We start from the raw sequence: 25,172 nt of genomic DNA on the forward strand, positions 1-25,172 counted from the left end.
AGAAAATCACTGTGTGGTTGTGGTGCCATCGTTTTGATCCGGAGAGACCTTAGAGAGCCCAGGAAAGTCACCTCTTGGGACTCACTCATGACATTTTTCCTCACATGACTTCCACACATGAAAGAGTGTGCATGATATGTGTGTACTGACCTTCAGAAAGTGTCTTTTTCACTTTTTCTTATCCTTGGAATTTTCTCTTATACCCAAGCTTCAACATGCTCTGTGTTGTTGTTCAAGACAATTTGTATGACAGTCTTCTGGGGCTGCCTATTGAGGGTGACACAGCTATTACTTTTGGTACAGAATGCTGTTGCTTACCTCTTAACCAATAGTGGGAGTCAAAAAGTGAAGAAAAAGAAAATATTTCTTTACCCAATGTGTAACTAATCTGTGGAACTTCTTGCCACAGGATGTGGTGATGACCCCTGGCCTAGATGCCTTTAAAAGAAGATTGGACAGTTTTATGGAGGAAAAGTCCATCCCAGGTTACAAGCCTGATGGGTATGTGTGACCTCCTGGTTTTAGAAGTAGGCTTCCCCACAATGCCACATGGAAAGGAGTGGAATCAGGATGCAGGTAACTTGTCTTGTGTGTTCCCTGAGGCATCTGGTAGGCCACTGTAAGATACAGGAAGCTGTACTGGATGGGCCTTTGGCCTGATCCAGCAGGGCTCTTTTTATGTTCTTATGAATCACATACATATTCAACCTGTCCTATGAAGAAGAGCACCTCTCCCCATGTGAGCTCCTTTTCATGCACTTACGTAGACTTGGAGACAAGGCCCTATTTTGTCTCTAACAGCTGTCTCTGAGCTGCCTGGCGTGTGGGGCTGCCGTGGCATCCCAAGCACACCAGATAGCTGGTGGCAGCTCATTGGGAGAAGGGACCATTTGTCCCCTTTCTCCGAGTAAGGGAAGCAGCCCCGCAATGGGGCTACTTGACTCTGTGTCAGCTATTTAGCTGGCACAGCGTAAGGATACCTCATGTAGAGATCGCGGCCTGACACGGGGCTCCAGATCTGGCGGAGCTCACCCACCTCGCTCCCTGCCCTGCCACACCTTTCCCTCGCCCTTTGCCCGCCCCAGAATGTCTCCTCCCCACTTCCCCCTGCCCCAGCTTACCTCTCCGCTGCCTGATGCTCAAAGTGAGGGCTGGGTGGTAGACCAGCAGCCTCCAACTGGTGCTGTCCACCTTATGGCATGTTTGCGACAGTGCATACTGGCAGTGAGCCAACACGCACAGCTCAGGATTGGGCCCTTAGAGAGGAAGGGGCTTTAACTACGGTAGCCCCAAGATTTTAAAATCAGAATTTCTCCCTTTTAACTTTCAGGGCAAAAAATGCAATGGACCTCTTTTTTTAATTTTGCTTTTGGGACTTAATAGACTGTTAGTCCTGTTTTTGTTTTGGGATTGGAGTTTTCAGAGCTGCACTATTCTAATGTTATTTCTTTTGTACCGTATTGTTGTTTTAATTCTTGGCTGCCTTGAGCATACGGTGAAATGGGTTGTTTGCTTTTAAATAAATAAATAAATAAATAACTACAATCTCTTTTGGAGGCCAACTTCACTCTGGAGTTGAATCATGAGGAGAATGGCTCCGAAAGTTTCAGGAAGGAGGACACCATCTACTTATCCTTTTAGCCTGCCCACAAGAAACCATGTTTGCAAAGCCCTTGCAAAGCTGAGGTGAATTTGGCGTGAGTGACTGGTCCACCCCCTTTTATCATGCTAACCTCTCTCTCTCTCTCTCTCTCTCTCTCTCTCTCTCCCCCCCCCCCACAGGATGTCCATGAGGAGCCCTGCCTCTCCTCAGCTGGAGCTCAATGGAGTTGGGAACATGGTGAACTGCACCATTAAAACAGAAGAGAAGAACGAGAACTGCTACAAGTCTACACAGCAGGAGGCAACAAGCACTACAACTGGGTCTGATAAGCCAGACGGATCGCCACTTCCACTGAGTGAAGTCATCAATCCCCAGACTCTGCCACAGGTGAGGCAATGTCTCTCGGGTTCAGTCCTGCCTACCTGCAGGCCTCTTTCTCTCTCAGTGCACATCACTGGTAGAACACATGCTTTGCATGCATAAGCTCTGAGGTTAAATCTCTGGCATTTGCAATTAATAGCCCAATCCTGTTCCCTTCTATGTATGCAGCATGGGCCAAAAGGGTGAGCGTGCGTGTGTGTGGTCTGAAGGCAAACCAGAAGTAAAAATTTTTTTTACTTACCTTCATTTAAACCTACAGTCTAACTGTGTGTCTCCTCCGACCCATACCATCCATTTTGCTGGTGTAAGTTTGAGGAGAGCTGAGAGCATTCTGAGGAGGGGTTTGAGGGATAGGATGCAAGTCACTACCTTGAGTATCCTCCCCTTAAATGCCCCCTGCCCTTCCCTTCCCCCCACATCCCCTCCCATGACACACCCTAGCCTTTGCTGTAACCTACCCTAGCACCATGCGGGGTCTGTAGCCACAGCCACTTTGTGGCAGCAGTTTGAAATAGCCTAGCACTTTGCACAATATATGGGCCTTTTATGACAAGGGACACTAGTCCTGCTGTCATAAAATGCCCATAGACTTGGGCTGTAAAATATCTCGGATGCCAGGATGGGAAATGCCTCTGCCTGGGAACTTGGAGAGCCATTGCGAGTCAGAATAGCAAGCCTAGAGTGTTTCTGTCCATAGCTTTTCTGCATACATGCCTGATTCAGATGTCTGGCTTGCATTCTCTCTCCCCTCCTGTTTGCATGCAAGGGGAGGAAGTTTTCATATGTGTGGTTTAGATGCGAATTTGGGGCAGAAAGGCAGTATATAAATACAATGCAGTGCAACCTCGATAAAATGTGGGTGTTGGAGGACAACTTCAACACCCGAATTACAAACTACTTGCATGATAAGTGAAGCTGAAACGAACATTTATATCCGCCTTAGGATATAAATAGCATCCCCATGTTATATGCGAAACTGTGGTATAATGACATTCATTATATTAAGTTTGCATTGTAGATGAATAAGCGTAGCTTACTTTTAACTTGTTGTTAGAAGAAAATGAGATTCATGAATTTGGACACAATGGCAAGTCCCTTTTTATTTTGTTTTAAATCAGGGGTCTCCAAACTTTTCAAGTCAGAGAGCCACATCAAATATCTGGCACAGTGTCAGGGACTGGAAGAAAAATAAATTTTAAATATAAAATTTAAATAAATACATTAGAGATGGAACTTGAATGAATGAATGGGCTCAAAGTTCCAGGATTTCTCCAAGAACCAACACACAACACAGAAATAAAGCACACACTCAAATGGACCCTCATTCCCCCACCTCCTAAGCAGCTTACTTAAATATATTCCTGACTCTCAGAAAACCTAAGACCTTCAGAGAGCACAAAAAGTTACTTCAATTTTTTTTAGGAAAACCAGGAAGTGATGTTCTTAGGCCTTTAAAAGGCATTCTGAGGGCCAGGGAGGCTGCACTCAGCCTCCCCAGCCCTCAGAACACTCTCCAGATGCGACCAGAGCACAGCTCTGTTTGTTTTCAGTCAGGTGGGCCAGAGGCTCTCAGGAGGCCAGAGGTTGGCAGTGAACCAGACAGAGGCTCGCCACAGGCTGCATTTGGCCCCTAGCCTGATTTTGAAGACCCCTGTTCTAAATCACAAACAGCAATTAAAAACTTCCTCCACTTGTGCACAAAGAAGAGAGGAAGTGTGCATACCAGAATCTTACAATTGTTAGCTAAACCATGATTAAACCATGGTTTGGCATGTTTGGTACAACATCATTATTTGATATTTATTCTTCCTTTAAAAAAACCAAAAAAAACACCCCATGTTTACTCAGTTCATTGCGTTTTAGTCTTTTTTTCCTCTTTCTTAATTTAGGCATCTGTACCCCATTGCTGGGAATGGATTATTTCCATATTTTCTGAGTTGAAAAGTATTCTTTGGGGCAGGGGATAGAAGGCAGACATGTGAAATCTTTCTGTTGGTTTCCTCAAGTATTAAACTACATGGACTCACTGAGCAGGGCTGCTGGGCATTTATTAGAGGATGCATGGACAGGTCTTGTACAGAAGGAAGACTTCATGAAGATCAGCTTACCTGTTGCCCTTCCTGTTTTAATTTCTTGAAGACTGCTGGTGATTGACAAAGGCTCTCTCTCTTTCAGGAATCTGGATCTCCAGTGGACAAACCATTAGATTCTAGGAACTCTGTGTTTGATTCTGCTGTTAACAACCGGGAAAAATTGGATTTCAGCAAAAATTTAAAGGAAGGTAGGAAGGATGATTCACAGCCATTGTTGTTTGGTGTGGCACTTTTTTTTTCCTTTCTGTGAAGAGATCATCGTTCTGGGTTTCTGCTCCTTGAACCGTTAAGAGTTTGTATTATACCCTCTTGTTGATGCATTGTTTTAAATGTTTTCAGAAACTTGCTCATTCTAATCCATGAACCCACCTCATTTTCTCCACCCTTGTTGCAACAGTAATGCCGACCATTGAGAAGTTACTATCAAGTGACTGGAAAGAAAGACTTCTGGGGAAAAGTCCCATGGAATCCAAAGAGGTCAAAGGTGAGCAGTGTGATTAGGGCTGCTTTAGGGCCCAACCCAGGCCAAAAGAGCGGAACTGATATCGGGCAAGAGCAAGTATTGCAATAGTTGCCGCTCTGTTCTCTGTCCCAGTTGCATTAAATGGGAACTCCACTGTCATCGCACCATCACATTCATGTTGTCTGACCTTGGATAGTATAGCTTCATTACAAGGAAGCAAAAACAATGACTGTTCACCATCAGCTAATATACCTTGTGACCTTTGTTGGGAACTAACCTTTCTGGCATTATTGACTAAGGTGGGTTTTTCAGGGATAATGAAATAAAAACACATAACACTACTGTCTGTACTTCTCATTTTTTGTGTAAAAAAAGAAAGAAAGAAACCCAATCTGCAAAGCTATAAAACTGTTTGACACCTCTACATATTCTCTAACACCTCTCCATGCATGTGGCTGCATCTGCTGACACTAGACCACATATACCTAGCACACTTTTAAAGCAATTATAATTATAATTTATAATTATAATTTATAAAAATGTTTCCTTGGAGTAAAAACACGTAACACTGCTCTCTACACTTCTAACTTTGAAAAACACAAAAATCTGTGGAAAAAACCGTTTTCACCCACCTCTAATTCACAAGAACTGGTCACATGGGATTTCACTAGGGCTGTCACCTGATTCCAGAAATCTGGATTGAGTTTAAATAGATTAATCCATTGGTTAAAAATGCATGCATCTGCATGCAAGATAAAACAAGATTAATTAATTAAGATTAAAATAAAACAAGAAATATTTTATTCATTCTTGGGTGGTATCCCAGTCTCTTGCTTCCTGACTGCAGCCCTTCCATGTTGCCTCAGCCCTGGCAAGGTGGGGGGGGGGGGTTTCCGAAGGACCTGGTTTCCTTCTCTCCCCTCTCAGCTTTGGTGGACAAGTCCTTGCCTTGGAGCAAGTCCTTCAGCCAACCTCCTTACTGGTGCTTCCCTCCCTCTGTCTAAATATTGCATGGCAAACTCTGCATGCATCCTGTGGTTCTTCATCATCTCACAAGAATGTGGCATCCTGGTGGAAGCTGACCAATTTTTCCCCCCCAAAATCTGCTGTCTCATGAATTGAGAGACTTTTTAGATTAATCAAAGTTTTTCAAAATTAACCAGACTTGGCAATTTGTGGACTACATGTTGCAGCCCTAGATCTCACCACCCTGTCTCCCCTCTTTGTTTCTTGGACTTTTGCTTGTCCCAGGAACCCAAGAAAGTCTGGCAGAGAAGGAGTTGCAGCTGCTGGTTATGATTAACCAGCTGTCTACCTTGAGGGACCAGCTGCTGACCGCCCATTCAGAGCAGAAGAACATGGCTGCTATGTTGTTTGAGAAGCAGCAGCAGCAGATGGAGCTGGCCCGGCAGCAGCAGGAACAGGTAGGCCCCAGGACACTGCTCTAGGATTTTGTTTTCTATTCCTAGACTTTAGGATAGGTCTTCAGAAGGTGACAGGCTGCAACTTTGGAGACAGCATGTGACCTTGAAAAGGATCCTTTTCTGTCAGTTCTGTCTTTGGTCTACTAGAACTGAAGGGCTCAATTCATGTAATTTAAGAGATAACAGCAAATAAGCTTCCTCCCCATACAGTGGTATGGGAATCCCCTTGAGTTGTGAGGCTGGGGCCACCCTTATGACCTGCTGCAAAAACCCCAAGACCGAATACTTTCCTAATGTGCAATTCAAATGTACGTTTAGAGTGGAACATTAACCACTAAAGCAGAACAGGGTGCAAAGCCCATATAATGTTTGTGTTACATTATGGTGATACAAGGGGGCTACCCTGAATTTAAAAGGCAGGACTGGGTTTCCAATCACATGGCTGTTGCAGAGTGATAGAGAAAGTCAGAGTTAAGCTTATTTGATGGCTACAATTATAGACTTCTTGAAAACATTTCGGGTCTGGTTACATTTTCTTATTATCACTTATTGACAGGTAACTATTTTCCAGCAATGAGTGAAAATCCTCCCTTTTCCCAACATGCATAAATGTCAATCCACAAACTGCTTAAGAGAAACAACATGAATTTTTAATAGAGTCACTGGATAGTCCATAGAATTGTAACAGCTGTAAAGTGCTGCCGAGACCACTTTAAGTGATTTCTGAGCCACATTCATGCGTCTGGGAGTATTGATTTCTATGTGCCCCCTGGTTGCTTGTTGGAATCCTGAGATGCCCATATAAAAGTGGGATTCTCGTTCTTGTGGTTACTTATCTATGTATTTATTGTCAGTGGTGTAGCTAAGGGGGTGCAGAGGGTAGCAGCTGCGCCGGGCATCAAGCTTTAGGGGGGCAACAAGCTGAGCTTGACACTAGTGACCAAAATTGTGAAAATCTTGATTGGAATGAATAATACCATCATGTTATATATCATTGGAAAGGTAATTTAATGCAGAGTGCAATGAAACAAACAACACAATAAATTATTGTTTTCATTTATGCCATGCCTTTCATCTCAGTTGATCTCCAGGCAGCTTACAAAACATGCTTACAGTAACAAAAATGATGTTTGTGGTATGTGGAAATATAGAGAGAAACTGAAAGGATATGGACTAGGGAGGAAAGCTTTAAAAGTCCTTGTTTTTTCTACTCTTAATCTATAAATTGAGATTTATTTTTTTTAAGTTCATGTTCCCATTTTTCAGGTCAATTTTTCTGAGTAGTTCTATGAAAGACTGAGAGCCCAATCCACACTTTCCTGGAAGTAAGTCCCATTGACTATAATGGGACTTACTTCTGCGTAGACATGCATAGGATTGTGCTTCAAGTGCAACAAACTTCAAACTACTGAAGTTTGACAGCTACCATATTTCTGACACTGAAAAACAAAATATTGTCCATAATTAACAACAGTGTGCAAATTATGAAAGGCTGGGCATCTTTCTCAGACTGGAACAAGCTGCTTGCACTGTAGAATCCTTTGCAATCCACAGTCCAAGAACCAGAAAGGGGACACCTTTTTGAAAACAAGAGTCCAGACGTATGAGTCTGTTTCAACAAAGAAGACCAAAGAGTCCAGTGACACCATAAAGACCACCTAGTGTATTGTAGCATGAGCCTTTTCAGGCAAAAGCAAGAGCTTGCTTCATCTGAAGTGCTCATCAAATTTAGGGAAGGGAATAGCAAACCTCCATGGTTTTGAATTGATCTCAAAAACTGGGTCTTTGTGTGTATTTGACAATACTAGAGTAGATTACCCTAGCACTGGGGCCCTTTAGGCATGGGGGTCAGTGGCATAGCTAAGGGAGGGTTGGGGGTCTGTTGCCCTGGCAATCACGCCTTGAGGGCTGTGAAGGGAGTGCCTTTTGGAGGCCTAAGAAAAGCACTTCTGGTTGTTGCTGAGAACCAGAAGTGGCTTTCTAAGGCCTCTAGCAGGCTTTCTGAAGCCTGGGGGGAGGGTGTTATGGGGGTATGGAAGTGTTAAAAATTTTTGGGCCCTGAATGTCAGATGCCTAAGCTACATCACTGGTGGGGCCCAACTGGGACCAATTAGTCAAATTGGCAGCAATTGGTTCAATTGGCTTTAGCCAGCCTTGGGAGACTCTCCATAGTAATGAATATGAAGAAGTACCTAAGAAGGCTAAAAGAAAAACATACACATGAAGCTGTCCTATACTGAATCAGATCACCGGTCTATATAGCCATTGTCTACCCTGAGTGGCAGCATTCCAGGGTTTCAGTCACCTGGAAAAGCTCTTCTTGGATTCCGCATTCATTGTGGCAAACAAGTGCCTGAGCATATGGAGGGCTGGGCTAAGGGGATGGGCCATTAGCCAGGACAAGGCTAAATAGGTGCACTCCTGGAGAGTCCTCATGCCTTTGTTCTCCATGGGAGAGTGAACACCTGAGTGAAAATGTAGTGGTGAACCATGCTGCCCAGGTGGCCCTCAGTTGGAGAGAAAGTCACATTAGTGTTTTCCTTACCTTTCCCTCTTGCAGATTGCTAAGCAACAACAACAGCTCATCCAGCAGCAGCACAAGATCAACCTATTGCAGCAGCAGATCCAGGTAAGAAAGGAGCCCCCTTTTTTCCTCTGGGCATAGCACAAAACATAGCACGAAAGCTTGGCTCAGTCAGGTGGATTAGTTGGAAAATTTGGGAGGTAAGGCATTGGTTCTCTGTGTGACTGGAGTGAGGCTGGTCACACAAAGGCTGAGCGTTAAAATTTTTTTTACATAGCAGCTCTTTATGTATGCTTTTAAAAAAAATAATGAATTAAATATGTTTGAAAGAGAAAGACATGTAGAGAGAAAAATGCTTACATTGGAAAACCTAAGATACATGTCTACTGAAAAGTAAATCCTACTAAGTTCAATGGGGCTTCCACACTTAAGTTCAGTGGGGCTTACATGCAAGTAATGTATCGGACTGCAGCCCAAGCCTCTTATCTTCGTAAAGTTCCAGTGGAATCAATAGGACTTACTTTCCTATTACTTAAATGTGAGCCTTATGGCCCAATCCTATTCCTCTCTCCTACCGGCATAACTGGCATTGCACCAGCGGTGGCTGCTCTACAGCAGATGCAAAGCAGCCTCTGCTGGTGCGCACTTAAGGCCCGCTGGTGGAGAGGCTGGAGTGGTCTACTCCCCACCATGATGATCCACCAGAGCAGGTAAGCCCACACAGGAGTTTGGAGGGAGGCAGGAAGTGGGTTGAATGAGTCAGGGGTGGGCAGAGGGAGGGGTGGCTCAAATGAGCCAATGATATCTGTTCAGGATGAGTGGTGCTATACCTGTTACATGTGTATTTGACTGTTTCTATCTCTCTATCCTCTGCTTCCCACTTCCTTTCCTCTTTTCTCTTCAGCAGCTCAACATGCCCTATGTAATGATTCCAGCCTTTCCTCCCAGCCACCAGCCTCTTCCTGTCACTCCAGATCCTCAAATTACTCTTCCCATACAGCCAATCCCTTGTAAACCAGGTATGAAGAAACCATGAAAATGTGAAATTATGGGACATTATGGGCCATTACTCATAATAGTCTTCCTGGGTGTATTTGTGCTGTTGTCTTTGAAAGACAACTAAGAGCTGCAAACATTGAAGTCTGTGGCACTGCACCAATCCATAGGCTCAATACATTGGTTCCTTAGATTTTGATTTTAAAAAGCATAGTAAATAGTAATAATATCTTTTTCTTCCTCTCTCTCCAGTTGCAACCACATGCAAAAGGAGTGCATTGTATCGGGGGGGGGGGCAGGCAATTGGAGGCTTCAGAAGGGAAAGAGGAATGATTCCTCCTTACCCCCATAAGAGCCCCACTCCTCGTTGGGTCTTCTCGAACCTGTGCCAGCTCTGTACCTGGCTCAAGTTTGGAGAGAAGAAAGGAGTAGGGAGGCTGCAAAAAGAGAGGACAGGATCCAGTACGTGCCATATTGCTAGATCCACCCCTCCCCACAGCCTCCCTGCCCCCATTTTTCCTCCCTCCCCTTATTTTCATCTCCTCCCCACTCACCTTTGCCACTGCTTTACTTGCTCTGGCACATGGCAGGGTCCTTCGGTGGATGCAGAGTGCTGCCACCTCTTGTGGCAGCACTCCCAAAATGGCTGCTGACCAAGCACTCTGCGCACTTTTGGCAACCATTTTGTGACAGTGAAACTGTGTTCCTCTGTCGCAAACCATTCCACACAACAGCTGAATCCTACATAGAACTGTGCTGTAAGAGCCAATTTACTCTCAGGGTAAACATGTAGGGGAACATGTAAAGGGCAAGATATAAAATGTGAAGGAAAACATTGCTGGGGAAGACGTGTAAAGTGTGAAGGAGACATACAGATTCTGAATGTTCAGGGATACTCACTTGGGAACTGTGATTCATTGCTGAACAAAATAATTTTCTATGGATCTGACTGGTGTGTATAACAGTATGCTTAATATAAGCTTCCTAGGGTTTAATGGTTCCCTGAAAGTTGTTGCTGAAAGATTTGGGATGATACTTAACACTGCACATCATCACTACCAGTCCTTCTGTTTCTGTGTCATCTGTAGTGGAGTACCCCATGCAGCTGCTGCACAGTCCCCCTCCTTCAGCACTGAAGACACCTGCAAGCTCAGGCCACCTGCAGATCCAGGTTCAACTCCTACTGTTTTCTTTGTTGGCTCCCAAACCAGCCGTGGGGGATACAGTTCTACCCTCCTTTTCTCTTTCTCTTTCAGGAATCTTCCCAGCCACTGAACTTAACAGCAAAGCCCAAAGTCTCTGAGCTCCCTAATGCCTCCAGCTCCCCTAATTTAAAGATCAGTCCTTGCCAGTCCCTTACAACTAACCATGGAGTTTCCCGGGAGCTTCAGAGCAGCCCTCCGAGCCTTCCTTTGGGTAGGTTTATACAGATACATGAAGCTGCCTTAACCAAGTCAGGCCACTGATCCATCTACCCACATTGTCTGGCAGTGACTCTCCAGGGTTTCAAACAAGCCCAAGCCTTACCTGGAGATGCCTGGAATGGAACCTAAGATCTTCTACATGTAGCTCATGTTTTCTGTCATTGGGTTCTGGTATCCTCCCCTCTACCTAAAGGGTACATGGAGATTTCTCTTGTTGTTTCCTTTGAGGTGGCACAGAAATGATTTCTCATCTGGTTGACTTAGAACTACAGGTCCAACCTTGTTATACACCAGGGGTGTCCAAAGTTTTTGGCAGGAGGGCCATATCATCTCTCTGACACTGTGTCTGGGGGCCGGGGGGGGGAAGGAATTAATTTAAATTTAAAATTTGAATAAATTTACATAAGTTTACATAAACGGATATATTAAAGATGAACTTATATGAGTGAATGAAGGTCTTGAAATAGCTCAAGGCCTATAAAATGCCTTGCACAAAGCAAGGCTGGCCTTTCCTTTGCTGCTGCTACAGCATCACAGAGGTGAAACAGTAAGCTGTGGAGGAAGCCCTCATCCCACAGCTCTTGCAAGAAGTCAAACAGTTACCCTCAGGCTGACAGCAGTTGCATCGAGCCAGTGCGGGCTCCAACAAATCTCCAGAGGGCCAGAGGCTCATTGGAGACTGGGGACTCCCGGAGGGCTGCATTGAGAGGCCTCGAGGGCTGCAAGTGGCCCCAGGGCCGGGGTTTGGGCACCCCTGTTATACACAGATATTTTATACACAGATTTGACTCAACACGAATGGCCATTGCAAATGAGAAGGAATGTGCTGATCCCTGGAGAAAGGGAAAAATGCATCTCTTTAAAATCACAGTTAAAAAAAAAAATCTGCTTTATTTACTGTTGTAGAGAGACAACTATGCAAGCAATCATACCATTCTTCAGCTGAGCCAGGGAAAGGCAGGGGGTCCTTTGCATTTCTAATTGCTGACTGCCTCTCTACAATAGTAAGAAAAGCTGTTTTTAAACCACAATTGTAAAGGGATGCACTCTTTAATTTTTTTAAACTGCTTTTATTTAACACATTTTATGGTATCAGGAGGGAGTCCCAGAATAAAACCCCTGCAGATGTGAGGCACAACCTTATTCCATTAGGAGCAATGGAGGGGCAAGAAACCTGGAAGTGGGTCTTTAAATCTATTTTTCTGTTGATTTTTTTTTAATCCATTAGGAGTTCTAGAACAGAACCCTAGCAGATAACGAGTATAGTTAGTGGAAGCTCATAGGGCACAGTCTTATGCATGTCTACTCAGAAGTAAGTCCTATTGCGTTCATTGGGACTTACTCCCAGGAAAGTGAGGATAGGATTGCAGCCATAGTCAATAACCATGCTAAGGCTGCAATCCTATCCAAACTTACCTGGGAGTAAACTCCATTGACTAAAATGATACTTACTTCTGAGTAGACATGCATAGGTTTGGGCTCAAAATTATCTTACTCTCCTGATCCTTTCAGGAAAAAAGAATTTCACTCATTCCTGTATTTGGGAAGGATCTGAACACAGCATTCCTCAGGGCAGTGGCGGTCTTGGGGGGGGGTCGCAAAAGCCCCAGGCGCCATGCCTGTAAGGGTGGCCCCCACTGTGTCACCGCTGTCACCTCCATCCGCCCTCTGAAGTTGTTCCACAAGCCGGGGAGGCCCCATGTTGCAACCCTGGGCAATCTGAAAGCCTTCTGAGGCCTCTGGAGTGCCATTAAAACAGTAGTTCCGGTTTTCCAACAAAAACTAGAAGTACTGTTTAACGGTGCTTCACAGACCTCAGAAGGCTATCAGAGCACCTGGGAACATTGCACGAGGCTCCGCATGGCTGGGTGAATCACCTGGGGGGGTAGCATGTTGTGGAGGGGGAGCGGCAGCATGTTGCAGTCATGTGCCCTGGGGTGGCATAGGGGCCAGATCCAAAACTACCTCAGGGATTGTTTTCCTGCATGGCAGTGGTTCTCAGACTGGTGGGTTGCAACCCACCAGCTTGTGTAAAGATGCCCTGTTCCCTTTAAGGGGCGGGGGCAGGGGGAAAGCAGCAAAGCGATCCCCAGGATTGCGCACCTGTGGGGGGAGCTATTTTTCAACAAACCATATGTGCTCCCAGGGTCCAGGGGGTGTGGGGAGCCCCGCACAGCGCTTGCGGGGCTTTCCACGGCTTTTAGACAGTGAAAATTCCAAGTGCGATTAAACCGGAAGTGGAATTTCTGTTTTCGTTGCGCTTGGAACTTTCACTGTTTAAAAGCTGCAGAGAGCCCTGCAAGCACTCCGCGGAGTCCCCACACCCCCTGGACCCTGGGAGCACATATGGTTTGTTGAAAAACAGCCCTGCCCCACAGGGGCGTGATCCTGGGGATCGCTTTGCTGCCCCCGCCCCCACCCCCACAAAGACTTATCACGGGAGTAAATCTCCTGGTAAGTTTGAGAACCACTGCTGTATGGCATTGTTGCACTGGACACAGAAGTCAACCTGCCCAGTTTAAATGTGTTAATGTACCATCCAGGCTGCCAGTAATTTAAACATCATATGTCAATGATTATTTCCATTACTACCTGCTTATGGGAGTTTTGGTTCTGGCTCTGGATAGGGAGATGTCATGGGAAAAGTAATTTCACTCTCCAGGCATATTAATTTGAACACTAAAATGTGAATTGGTTACTTGCTAACCACTCTGCTATGGTCAAAATTAGAATGGTAAAGGTTCATTTCCCCCCCTTTCAAATGCATTTTTATAGAAGCTGGAGAATTCTTATTAGCATTCATTATTGCAAATGCAGAACCAAGAGTGTTAGTGTTTACAGACAAAGTGGTGGAGAGCACAAAGATTTCATCTCAAGTATTTTGGATCAGAGGAGTGGTCTCTGCAGTTTCATGATAACTTCAGACATAAGATAACTGAATCTTTCTTTTTCTGATGCGCTGAAAACTGTCTTTTGGTTCTAAGGGAAGGTCAACTGGGTGCTTTAGAAAACCACAGATGTAGATTGCTGGAACTGGGAGGCATTCATGTGCAGAAGGTTATTTCTTTCCCCAAATGACTTCCTGAAAGTTGGAGGGTCTTTACAGAGGCATAAGATGATGCTCCTTCACCACACTACATGACAGCACTTTTCATTTTAAATGTTTAGGATTCCTTGGTGAGGGTGATGCAATAACCAAAGCAATACAGGACGCTCGGCAGCTTCTGCACAAACAAAGTAGGGCAATAGATGGTTCTCCAAATCACGCCTACAGGAAGGTAAGTGCTTTTGGTGGGATGGAGACCATTGTAGGTATGGGCTTGAAGGGAGAGCCATCATGGAGCCTCCTTATTTGTGAAAGAATGGGGCTGAGGATTTTAAGAGATCAGAGATGAGTAACTGTAGTGAGCAATTTGGTAGGATAGCTCTGTCATCTAGAAAGTACAATGATGAGTATATAGGATTTTCACAGTCATCTTGTAAAACATAATTAGTGCAAGCTTTCCTAGGCCCAATTCACAATGGACTTGACTATAACAAGCTGATTTGGATTAGACCTGAATTGATTCATTTTAAGCTTGGGCCCATTCTGAACTCCAAGTCTTGCTGCATTCACAATGCTGCTGTCAGGCACACCACAAAGTCTGGTGGTCTTCTACAACCCCTTTTCCTGCTGGTGGACACTGTGAGGTCTGGAGAGTTTTTAACCACCCTTCTGATCCCTCTTCTCTTTCCCCCAAAATATATCTGGCAGTGATGACTAAAACTAAAACCTACCACTGCAGTCTTGATGCAGCAACAGTGCCCCAAACATCAGGATTTCTGGGACTTCAGTCTTCCTGTAGGTCACATTTTAACAACTTGATCAATTTACTTAACTGGACAAGAATTCCCTGTTCTATTTAGTGATGCACTTGATATTCATAGTGCCTGAGATCAGAATACACATTTTCCCAGTTTGGAACTATTGGGTTAATTATGAGGCAAGTCCAAGCCTCTCAGAAGTTTGTGCTTGGCTTATTTGTGCTTAGTTTCAACTTCCACCAGCTTTTTCCATGACAGCAGCTACACTTTTCTCTTTCCCACTGAAACGTAGCTGGCAACAGAGTTTCTGTTGGCAGGAGGTCTGGTCTAGAGGGTAGAGCCTCCGTCTGCCTGAAGATAACATCCACAAGGTCGCCAGTTCAAGGCCACCGGCACCGTGTGACCTTGGAGCAGCTGACAAGCTGAAGCCGAGCAATTCCATCTGCTCTGAGCGTGGGAGGATGGAGGCCAGAATGTGAAGCCAGATCGGAATGAAACACCTTGAATGTAGTCGTTCTTGAAAGAAAGAACCTTCTTTGAAATTGTAAAAATCCCTATTTAATAGGGATTTAATAAAGCCTGCCTATGTAAACCACCTTGAATAAAGTCTTGAATAAAGACCAAGAAAGGCGGTATATAAATACCTGTTGTTATTATTATTATTATTATTATTATTATTATTATTATTATTATTATTATTATTATTATATGTGAAGGGTTGCTGCTGAGACCTTCATTAAGCCTGCAGCAATGTTCTGGGCACCAAGATCCATTGGAAATGCATTTTCTTGGGGCTCCTGAATCCTTACCAAGATTCAGAAATGCCAGGAAACTACAATTCTGTAGGGTCTTCTCTTCAGAGCAATCTCTATAGAACAGTGGTTCCCCAACCTGTGGTCCACAGGTGGTCTGAGAGACCCTGAGAAGTGGTCCGCGAGGTCACAGGAAAACAAAAGATGATGCCTTGGCAAGATGCTTCCCCATAGACCACCAGAGAGGGTGGAGAATGGTCCCCCTGCAGCTTGCATTTCCATTGTTTCGCCGAGCGCTCCATGTGCTATCAAATTGAATTTTATTTTTTTGTGTGGTGGAGATGGAGGAGTTTGCATGTGGTCCACGACAATCCCAATATTTGCTTAAGTGGTCCACAGGCTCCTAAAGGTTGGGAACCACTGCTATAGAAGCTATCCAGGTGGCCAGTTTGTGAGTTCCATATTATTTCAGTTGAACTTTCCTCTAACCTGGGAAATCCTGGTAGCTCCCCACATACATATACACACCACAGAGTGTGGCATGTCCTAAATAACCTTCTTGTCTCCCCTTATCCTAATGATTATGTTTCTGGCTGGTCTGCGTGTGATCCTTGGACAGTCAGTCAAAAAGCAGCTTTGGGGCAGCACAGACCAGCATTTAGGACTCACTGTTCAAAGGTCAGGTGGGGCAATTTTCTTTTGTTCCCTTGCCCAATGTAATATTAAATAATTCTGTCTTTCTCAAACAGAAACATTCAACAAGATGCGGTTTCTATCAGAGATTTCATCTCTAGTTATTTCTATAACTTATTGGCCTAGTAGCTTGCACTAACTCACCCACCAATGTGCTTTCAGGACCATATCAGTGTGGATTCTTCACCAGCAAAAGAGCAGATGGAAGATAATTCTATGCAGAGGCTGGATGAATCCATGTTAACTTGTGATGGGGATGGTAATGACAATTATTTATCTTAAGAATGTCTCCAAGGTGGAGGAGAAACAGGAAACTGTATGTGGCCAGGAGTGGTGGGGGCAAGCATAAAAAAAGTGTGAGGGGGCAATGAATGCAAGATACATGAGAGGACTTAGAAAATAGCAAAGGAGTCTGCTGTGACTGCTCGTCAGTTGGCATGAGAGAGTTTGTAAATAAAGTAGTACTGTTGTAGTCAGCCATGTTTGACTCTACTTAGCACTGCCTTTTTACTTGCTGTAAAATAACATAGGAAGAGTCCTGCTTAATCAAATGAAAAATCCATCTAGTCCAACATCCTGTATCTTACAGTGGCCAACCAGTTGCCTCTGGGAAGTCCACAGTCAGGAAATGAAGGCTGCCCTTACTCCTGGTATTCAGAGACATACTGCCTGTAGCTATCGATAGTTGCCACTGATAGACTCATCCATCATAAATTTGCCTAATCTCCCATTAAAGCCTCCTAAGCTAGTAGCCAACACCACTGTCTTTCTGTCCCTTCTTCATAGGTTCACGGCATTTCCCTGAATCCAGAAACAACAACCACATCAAGCGTCCCATGAATGCTTTCATGGTGTGGGCCAAGGACGAGAGACGCAAGATCTTGCAGGCCTTTCCAGACATGCACAACTCAAGCATCAGCAAAATTCTAGGCGAGTGAGGTGTCTTTTCATTCTGTTCCTCCATGGCTTTGAGAAATGCCCATAAAGCTGGTTGTTAGCTCCATGCACCCCTATGCAAGGAATCTTTATTGCATATCTCATGAAGGTATCCAGCAGGCCCTATGCTGGAATGAAAGCCCTAAAGTAAAGTAAGTCTTTCTAGTCAACAGCCTGCACAATTGTCTGAATTCTTTTTCACCGTTCACCCTTGAAACATGACATGGTTTTATTTTTTTGGGTTTCTGGTTTGTTTTTTTTTTAAGAAAAACCCACATAAGCAGAGGAAGTCAAGTCTGGTGCTTTCTCAGGGAGTGTATATACAGTTGTGGTCAAGGGCCTCTTTTCAGGCCAGTGACATGAATTTTAGGCTTGCCTCGGGAAGACGTTCTCAGCATGATTCACTAGCCCTAAAGTTAAGCACCCTGCCTGTCCTAGTGGATCTCAGAAGGGAGCTTTTGCAAAGATAGCCCCTCTACTCAGTAGCAAGGCTTTTCTTTCAGTCCAGCAATGAGTGACAAGCCTATTTAGCAGCTTGCCTCTCACAGCCTCTGCTACTGGGACAAGGGGTAAGTAAGGCCACCAGCTCAGAAGTAGGATGCTGGGGTTAGCCCCTTTTCTGTGGACTGGTAGGAAACTGCTTATGGACTGGTATCAGTTCAAGGAAGCAGTGTGTGAAAACATTGAGCTTAAAAGAGAGCTTCCCAATAAGAGACACTGTTCCTTCTAACCACCAGCCAGGTCTGACCATGCCTAGTATGTGAAATCTGAACTTCACCATTTGGTCATAGTAGATGACCCAAAGAATAAAGAAAAGATTCTAATTCAACATTACCAGTGGGTGCCAATTAAGTGGCAATCTATCTAGGCAAAAGAACTTTCTTCATTTCTTCATTTCAAGACCTTTAGCAAAAGGCTTGCCTGTCATCAAACCAACCAACTAGCATATCAAGGCAGTAACATGTCTAGGGCCATAGAAGGGATAGGTTTTTAATAAACTAGTGCGGGAGTAGAGAAGATTGCCTCGGTGGAGACATAGCTTTTGGGACACTCTTGTGGGCTGCTTACTTTTAATTCTCTGGGGTTCCCACTAGAATCACCATGGCAGTTATTTGGCCATCTAAGCTTATTCTTTGGGTCTTTTAGGGCCCAATCCTATCCAGTGCCGGCACAGCTGTGGTGCATGCACTGCATCCTGGGGTGAAGAAGCAGTCATAGAGACCTCCTCAAGGTATGGGAACATTAGTTTCCTTACCTTGGGGCTGTATTGTGGTTGCACCAGTGCTGGAAAGTTGGATAGGATTGGGCCCTTAGTCTTTAGTCTAAGTTTTAGTCTTTGGGTCCAGTCCTATCCAACTTCCCAGTTCTGCATTCAAAACGCATTGTCTACCACTGAGCTACAGCCTTTGCCCATTGACCTCAGTAAAGGTTATTTCCAAATACAGGCATTATGGGTTGAGGCATGAATTAACTGAATATAATCTCTAAAGCATCATATATATGTGCACTGCAGAAGGGCTGCATCAGGTCTCTCAACTATGCATTGATATCTTCTGGTTTTACCCATTTTAGCCAATGATATTTATGTATCAGCTACAGAAGATAGCTTCCCTTGCTGCATTTTAGAAAGTGCTATGATGCTATTCTCTATGTGTTTGTCTTATTTTTATATATCTCTTGTCAGCAATGTTAAACATTTTAAAGGGAATAATAATCAGTCAACTAATCTATTTTATTGTACGAGACATGCCACTCGTATTTGCCAAAGGCCATATTAGTATGTTATGAGTTTTATTTTGTATAGTTTTTAGTATTTCAGATTGTGTTTTATAATGTTGTATACTTCTTTGAGCTATGGAAAAGCAGTATAAAAATCTAATAAATAACCATTTTTAAAAAAAGAAAACAAATGCAGTCCTCTGCAAATATATCTGCTGCTGAGACAGACAAGCTGTGTTCTTACAATAAAATTGATTATCTAACCTAAAAGTGATCATTCCAAGAAAAGGCAATGTTCAACTCTCAGTGTCTTGTAAAGCATCACCATGACGACGCACAATATTTGAATTGACAGGAAAGCTTTGGATTTTTCACTGGCCACAGCAAGCTGAGACACTTTGTTAGTTATTGCTTTGTACTTACCATTCATGGAAAATTCACTTTATGACAATTATCCCTGTTTGCAAGCTCATCAGTAGTGGGGGCTAGAAAGCCCTTTTCTGTACCTTTGAAGGACAAAATGATAAATGATGTGACATCTCTTCGACTGAGTTTGCGCCACAGATGTTTTTCCAGCAGCCCAAGTATACCAACCTTGAGTAACTATTTCCTGCATGTCTGAAAGCAAAGGACAATGTATGTTCATTATTTCATGGTGATTTACAGAGAATGGGAAAGGTATGGACCTGCCCCAAAGAAAGTGAATTCTGATTAAACATCATTGAAATCAGCATCACAAACTAAAAAAAAATAAGAATGGGTTGTATCTAAAGAAAGAGAATCCTGACTAGGAACCATTAAAATCAATAGGAACAATGTAATCTGCCTGTATATTTATTTACAATATTATTTAAAAGAAAAACAAACAACATTAATACATAAAAATATATTTTAAAAAAACAAAAATAGAAAAGAAAAAAACTACATGGAGTATTTCTAACAGCTTAGCAAGAGTGAAGCCAAAAATTCTAATTACTTACTGCATTTATATTGTTGTTGGCATCCTTCAGTCTCGGAAGACTATGGTATTGTGCACTGAATGGTGGTTGTGGAACAGAGTGTCCTCTCCAGTGCACGAAGCCTGGGTAAAGTCGATATGGAGGATAGACTGTTTCCCATGCAGCAAATCCCCCCTCTCCACTTCACTGAAATGGTCCAATGGAAAGGCAGAGGCCAATACTGTTGGTTCCAGCGGCGTCGCAGGAGTCGCCAGAACGTGACTGTGTTCAGCCATGAACTGGGTCAGGGACTCCATCTCTGGATTTTGCCGGAGGTTGACTCCTGAAGCCTTTTCCATAACTGGATGTAGCCGCAAGGCAGTGGAGGTTTGGGATCAGAGTTTTCCTTCTCTCAGATGAGCTGCCTTCCCAGGCTAACAAGTCCCATCTACCCGGTGGCTGTTTCGTCGCCTCTTAAGACAAGTACAGCCAAACTGAGGGCCTATTCTTATCCCCAGCATCCAGGGAAAGCATTTATATTAATGATCTAAATTTCCACCCCTACAAAAGCTTTATCTCCAACAGTCCCTCTTAGGACTAACCTTCAAATCCAAAACTTATTAAATTATTTCTCTATCTCTCTTGCAAAAAGTCAATGATTGGTTTCCAGTTGTTCATAAAGTTGTTTCCAGTTGTTTTTGTTGATTTCTCTTTAAGTTGTAAGTTTATCCATTTCTGCAAAGTTCATGACTTTGTCCACCATTCTTCTATTGACAGTATATCTGTGGTTTTCCAATATTGTGCATAAAGTACTCTAGCCACACTTATCATATATAAAAACAAAATTTTACTTTTTTGCCACATATTCATCTATCATGCCCAACAAAAATACTTCAAGTTTCAATGGTACATTTGCTTTTAAAATCAACTGTATCTGTGCATATATCTGTGATCAACTTTTTTTTTGCTTTAGAACATGCCCACCACATATGGTAAAAAGTTTCCTCTTGTTTTTTACATTTTCAATACCTATTTGACATACTTTCATAAATCTAGGATCCTTGTAGTCTGCACTAACTTAAGTCCCATTGATTTTAGTGGTATTTAGTCAGGATTCGCTTGATTTGAACACAACCCAATAACAATCATTAACTATGAAAGTTACTACAACTACCTGTAGATGCCAAACCCACAGCTGGAGAGCCTCAAAGGACCACCTGGACGCGACTGGAAGTGTCTTCCAGTTGTGTTTGGGAGGTCGTCTGAGGTGTAGGGAGGTCACTGCAGCCTCCCCAAGCCTCAGAAGCATCCCAGATGCTTCTAAAAGGCATTTCCAGTTTGCCTGCATGCTTGCCCCCCCTCCCAATTTTGTTATCTGTGGAATTTGGTATCTTCAGGGGGAGCTGGAACGAATCCCCTGCAAATACCAAGGGGATCAAATGTGTATATATACTGTATATACATAGTTCTTTACATGGTCACATAAACAAAAATTAAAAGGTTCCTTTCTTGAGCTTGCTATCTAAATTTTGATGGTGGGAGAGCTGACAAAGGAAGAGGATTGATGAACAATCTCCTTGCATGAAGTCAGCTCTGCTAAATAATCTTTCTAGAAGAAAGATTATTTCATAGAGCAAAATTTGGCATGTGCAGTGCAGCTCAACAAGCTAGAAGACTGAATAGCTTATAAGCCGTTCTTGATCAGAGATGCAGAAGTCAAAGAGTCTGTCTGCAAATTCAGATTTTGAGATCACGCTAGAGCAGGGGAGTCCAAAGTTTTTGGCAGGAGGGCCACATCATCTCTCTGACACCGTGTCGGGGGCTGAATTAATTTACATTTCAAATTTGAATAAATGTACATAAATGAATATATTAAAGATGAACATATGAATGAATGAAGGTCTTGCAATAGCTCAAGGCCTATAGAAGGCCTTGCACAAAACAAGGCTGGCCTTTCCTTTGCTGCTGCTACTGCATCACAGACGTGAAACAACAAGCAGTGGAGAAAGCCCTCATCGCACAGCTTACACGAGAGGTCAAACAGTCGCCCTCACTCTGAGAGCAGTTGCGTCGGGCCAGTGTGGACTCCAACAAATCTCCAGAGGGCCAGAGGCTCATTGGAGACCGGCTCTCTGAGGGCTGCATTCAGAGACCTTGAGGGCCGCAAGTGGCCCCAGGGCCAGGGTTTGGGCACCCCTTCGATAGAGCCATAAGTCCCTACGTAAGGTAAACTTCAGGTGCACTCTGAAAGGTCATGTTATTTTCCATCATATGAAGTATAACCTGAAATTAAGGAAACAACTGTGAACTCTGGAAAATAGTTTGGACCAGTGGTTCTCAAGTGTTTTAGCACTGGGATCCACGTTTTAGCATGACAGTCTGTTGGGACCCACCAGAAGTGATGTCATTAATCTGAAAGCGATGTCATGGCTAGAAGTGACACTGTCAAGCAGGAAAATTTTTAATATCCCCCAATATGACAAAATAAAACCAAATGAATTAAATAAGTAAAAGTTTACAGTACATATAAGTTTAAAAATTTTATTTAGAATAAAGAAGAACCCTCCCAAGCAGTTGCTGATCTATTTTTTAATACTTCCTCAAACATCACAAAGGCTGCAATCCTATCCACACTTACCTGGGAGTAAGCCCCATTGATTACTGTTGTTAAAAGCATGGACCTAGTAGCCTGTTCAAAGTACAAATCTGTAACATTTCCCCAAATGCAGTCACATACCATGGTGGCATCAAGTCTAGTATATTAAAAATAAAATACGCATTGAAACGAATGGGGACCCACCTGAAAATGGCTCTCGACCCACATAGTGGATCCTGACCCACAGGTTGAGAAACACTGGTTTGGAACCCTGTTGCAACCTCAGCTCTTTGAAGGAAGCACTAAATGTGCCCTTGAAAACGAATTCTGAGTTATCTCCAGCTCCTGGTGTTTTTTGTACACCACAAGTAGATAATGATGACTTTTGTAAGGCACTGCCTAATCATGGATCTTGTGTTTTGCTAATGCTTATTAAAAAATAACCCTCTTCAGTGGTGGGGCTCCCTCCCACATGTGTACTTATCTCCCAGTGTGGCCTAGTACTGAACTATTGCTTCATCATAGTTAGCATAGCCTGGCTGGTTATTTAAAGAGACGTGTGTGGTTTCTGAAGATCTCTTCCAGACTACTGGAGTGAACTTGCAATGCTTCTGCATCAGGGGTTTGTGGGTTACCTTCAGCATGTTTAATTTGGGCTTGTGCAGTGTTGCTAAAATAACTCATAGCCCCCTTTCAGGGACTGCATCTTTTGGGTCTGATCTGGTACTTCTTATAACCCACATTGACCCAAGAGTACCGTGATGGCCTTGCAATAAGCTGCCTATTTCACACGGTAGATTTTGGCAACCAACAGTAATGAGCAGGGTTGATTTGTGTTTGAGGGCTCATAATTCTGTGGCCTGAAAGTCACCAGATGCCTTAGAAACAAGACTGGGAATTATTCTGGCTAACCTAAGCATGTAGTAGAATGAGGTGTCAGAGTCATGCATAACATGGTAGAATGGACTGCAAGTGGAGTGGCCATTTTAGGCTGCTCCCCTAACTTAAAATAAACATTATGAGTGACTCTCCCCCAGCAGAAATTAACACAGCAGGGAGCAGTCTGGCTTAGAACATTTCTTACTGATAAGATATAGATTTTGCTTCAGGGATCTGTTTATGTGGTGGAGCATTCCAAAATGGCACCCCTTATGGGCATTGGAAATGGCACTTTCCAGTGGTGGCACCAAGGGTTGACTGGGGGAGGCCCAGCCTCAGATGATCCTTGAATGCTCAGTACTGGTGACTGTGGTAGTGTCCAGTGAACCAATGTATCATTTGGTGAGTGGGGGTGCCAAGGGGGACCCAATACAAGGCTTTGCACCAGCAGTCGGACACCTGTATTCTCCATTCTGATGCCTCAGGACTCTGCTGCATGCATAGATCTAACCTCAGTGAGAGGAGAATGGAGAACTCAGGGTTGCTTTTGCTTTTGAATATCGAGATGGCTTGATGGTTAGGGAAGTATTTCAGGTAACTGAGCTCTGGCATAGATTTCCTTGTCTGTGAGCCCTTTGCCAAATATATTTGTCCTGGCTTAGTTTTTTCTTCAAGCTAGCTTGGTGTTTCAAGTTCCGTCAGCCAAGGTAATCATAGAATGCTCCTCTCCCCATGAGTGTCTCTGCTTCTTTCCTTGATCTACTGCCTGGGTGAAAACCTCCCATATCTCTCCAGCTGGCATTCTTTGCAGATTCTCTGGTGGGAATGACAGTAAAGGTCACCCAGCCCAGGGAATTCAAGTCACACAGCAGGGTAGCCTATTTTAGCCATTGCACCTGCTCACCATACCTTGTGCTTGGAAGAATTTGAAGAGCAACACAGGAAGGTGACAACAAAGGTCAGCAGGAGGGAGGGGCTCTAATTAGCGAGAGGTGGGCTGCTAATGAACAGTGGCTTTAGAGTCTCCCATGTTTGTGGGCTGAGGAGCTTGGGAGAAATACTGTGTTCCTTTGGCCTCTTGCATTTCCATGTCTCTGCATTGGTGGTTCAGCTCTTTCTGGTTTGGGGCTCTACCACCTGTCAATCAAAATTAACATAGTGTTGAAATGTGTCATATTTAATATTTGGACGTGTGCAAATTAACTTCTTCATCTTCATTTGCTGTTTCTGAGTAGCTGACTCTCAAATCAATTTTTTTCCTTATTATAAGTTTGCCACCATATCTGGGCTGGTATTCACTACTGATTGATTGCACATGTGGGCATGCTACAATGTGGCATCGTGGTGAAAGCCTCAGATTAGGGCCAAATCCCCACACAAGTCATTGGGTAATCTTGGGCTAGTAGTCATTTTCTCTCTCAGCCAAACTGATCATATAGAGTGGTTTTGAGAATAAAATGTGTGTGTGAATGCATTTGACATTACCATCTTCAAGCTCCTTGTGGATGGGCAGGATACTTAAGCAATAACAGCATGTGTAAATATAAAATCTGTGCATATGGAAGAGCTAATGATACTTACTCCTGGCTGAAGTAGATAGGCGAATGAATGGAAATGAAATCTGGACAAAACTGAGGTTCTCCTGATCAAGAGGCTCACAGATTTGGCAGTGGTGTATCAGCCTGTGATACACCTGTGACAGAATTGTGCTAATTGAAGGAGCAGGACTGCAGTTGAGAAGTGCTCCTGAACCCGTCTTTGCTCCTGGGTGTCCAGGTGTTGACTGTGGCTCAGAGTACTTTTACCTAACTATGACCAGTGTGCCTGTTGAACCTTTTCTTTTGTCTCAAGTGAAATGGGCCACAATGATCAATATCTTAGGGCCCAATCCTATCCAACTTTCCAGTGCTGATGCAGCCATGTCAGCAGAGTGTGTGCTGCATCCTG

The 25,172-nt window shown here is 43.7% G+C and overlaps 1 protein-coding gene across 4 annotated transcripts in view; it reads left to right on the forward strand.

Moving 5' to 3' along the window:
- SOX13 (SRY-box transcription factor 13) overlaps positions 1-25,172 on the forward strand; it is a 77,699-nt gene that overhangs the window by 42,379 nt on the left and 10,148 nt on the right. For 3 of the 4 annotated variants that reach the window (XM_066625743.1, XM_066625746.1, XM_066625744.1), the window contains exons 2-12: positions 1,783-1,990; positions 4,160-4,265; positions 4,475-4,561; positions 5,792-5,964; positions 8,525-8,593; positions 9,393-9,507; positions 10,573-10,655; positions 10,741-10,900; positions 14,077-14,186; positions 16,320-16,416; positions 16,944-17,087. In XM_066625743.1, the coding sequence (XP_066481840.1) occupies positions 1,784-1,990; positions 4,160-4,265; positions 4,475-4,561; positions 5,792-5,964; positions 8,525-8,593; positions 9,393-9,507; positions 10,573-10,655; positions 10,741-10,900; positions 14,077-14,186; positions 16,320-16,416; positions 16,944-17,087 (1,351 nt within the window). In that variant the 5' untranslated portion in view covers position 1,783. The remainder of the gene's footprint in view (positions 1-1,782; positions 1,991-4,159; positions 4,266-4,474; positions 4,562-5,791; positions 5,965-8,524; positions 8,594-9,392; positions 9,508-10,572; positions 10,656-10,740; positions 10,901-14,076; positions 14,187-16,319; positions 16,417-16,943; positions 17,088-25,172) is intronic. The other variant, XM_066625745.1, reaches the window with a different exon arrangement.

This window comes from Tiliqua scincoides, chromosome 4 (assembly GCF_035046505.1).
Source record: "Tiliqua scincoides isolate rTilSci1 chromosome 4, rTilSci1.hap2, whole genome shotgun sequence".
NCBI lineage: Eukaryota > Metazoa > Chordata > Lepidosauria > Squamata > Scincidae > Tiliqua > Tiliqua scincoides.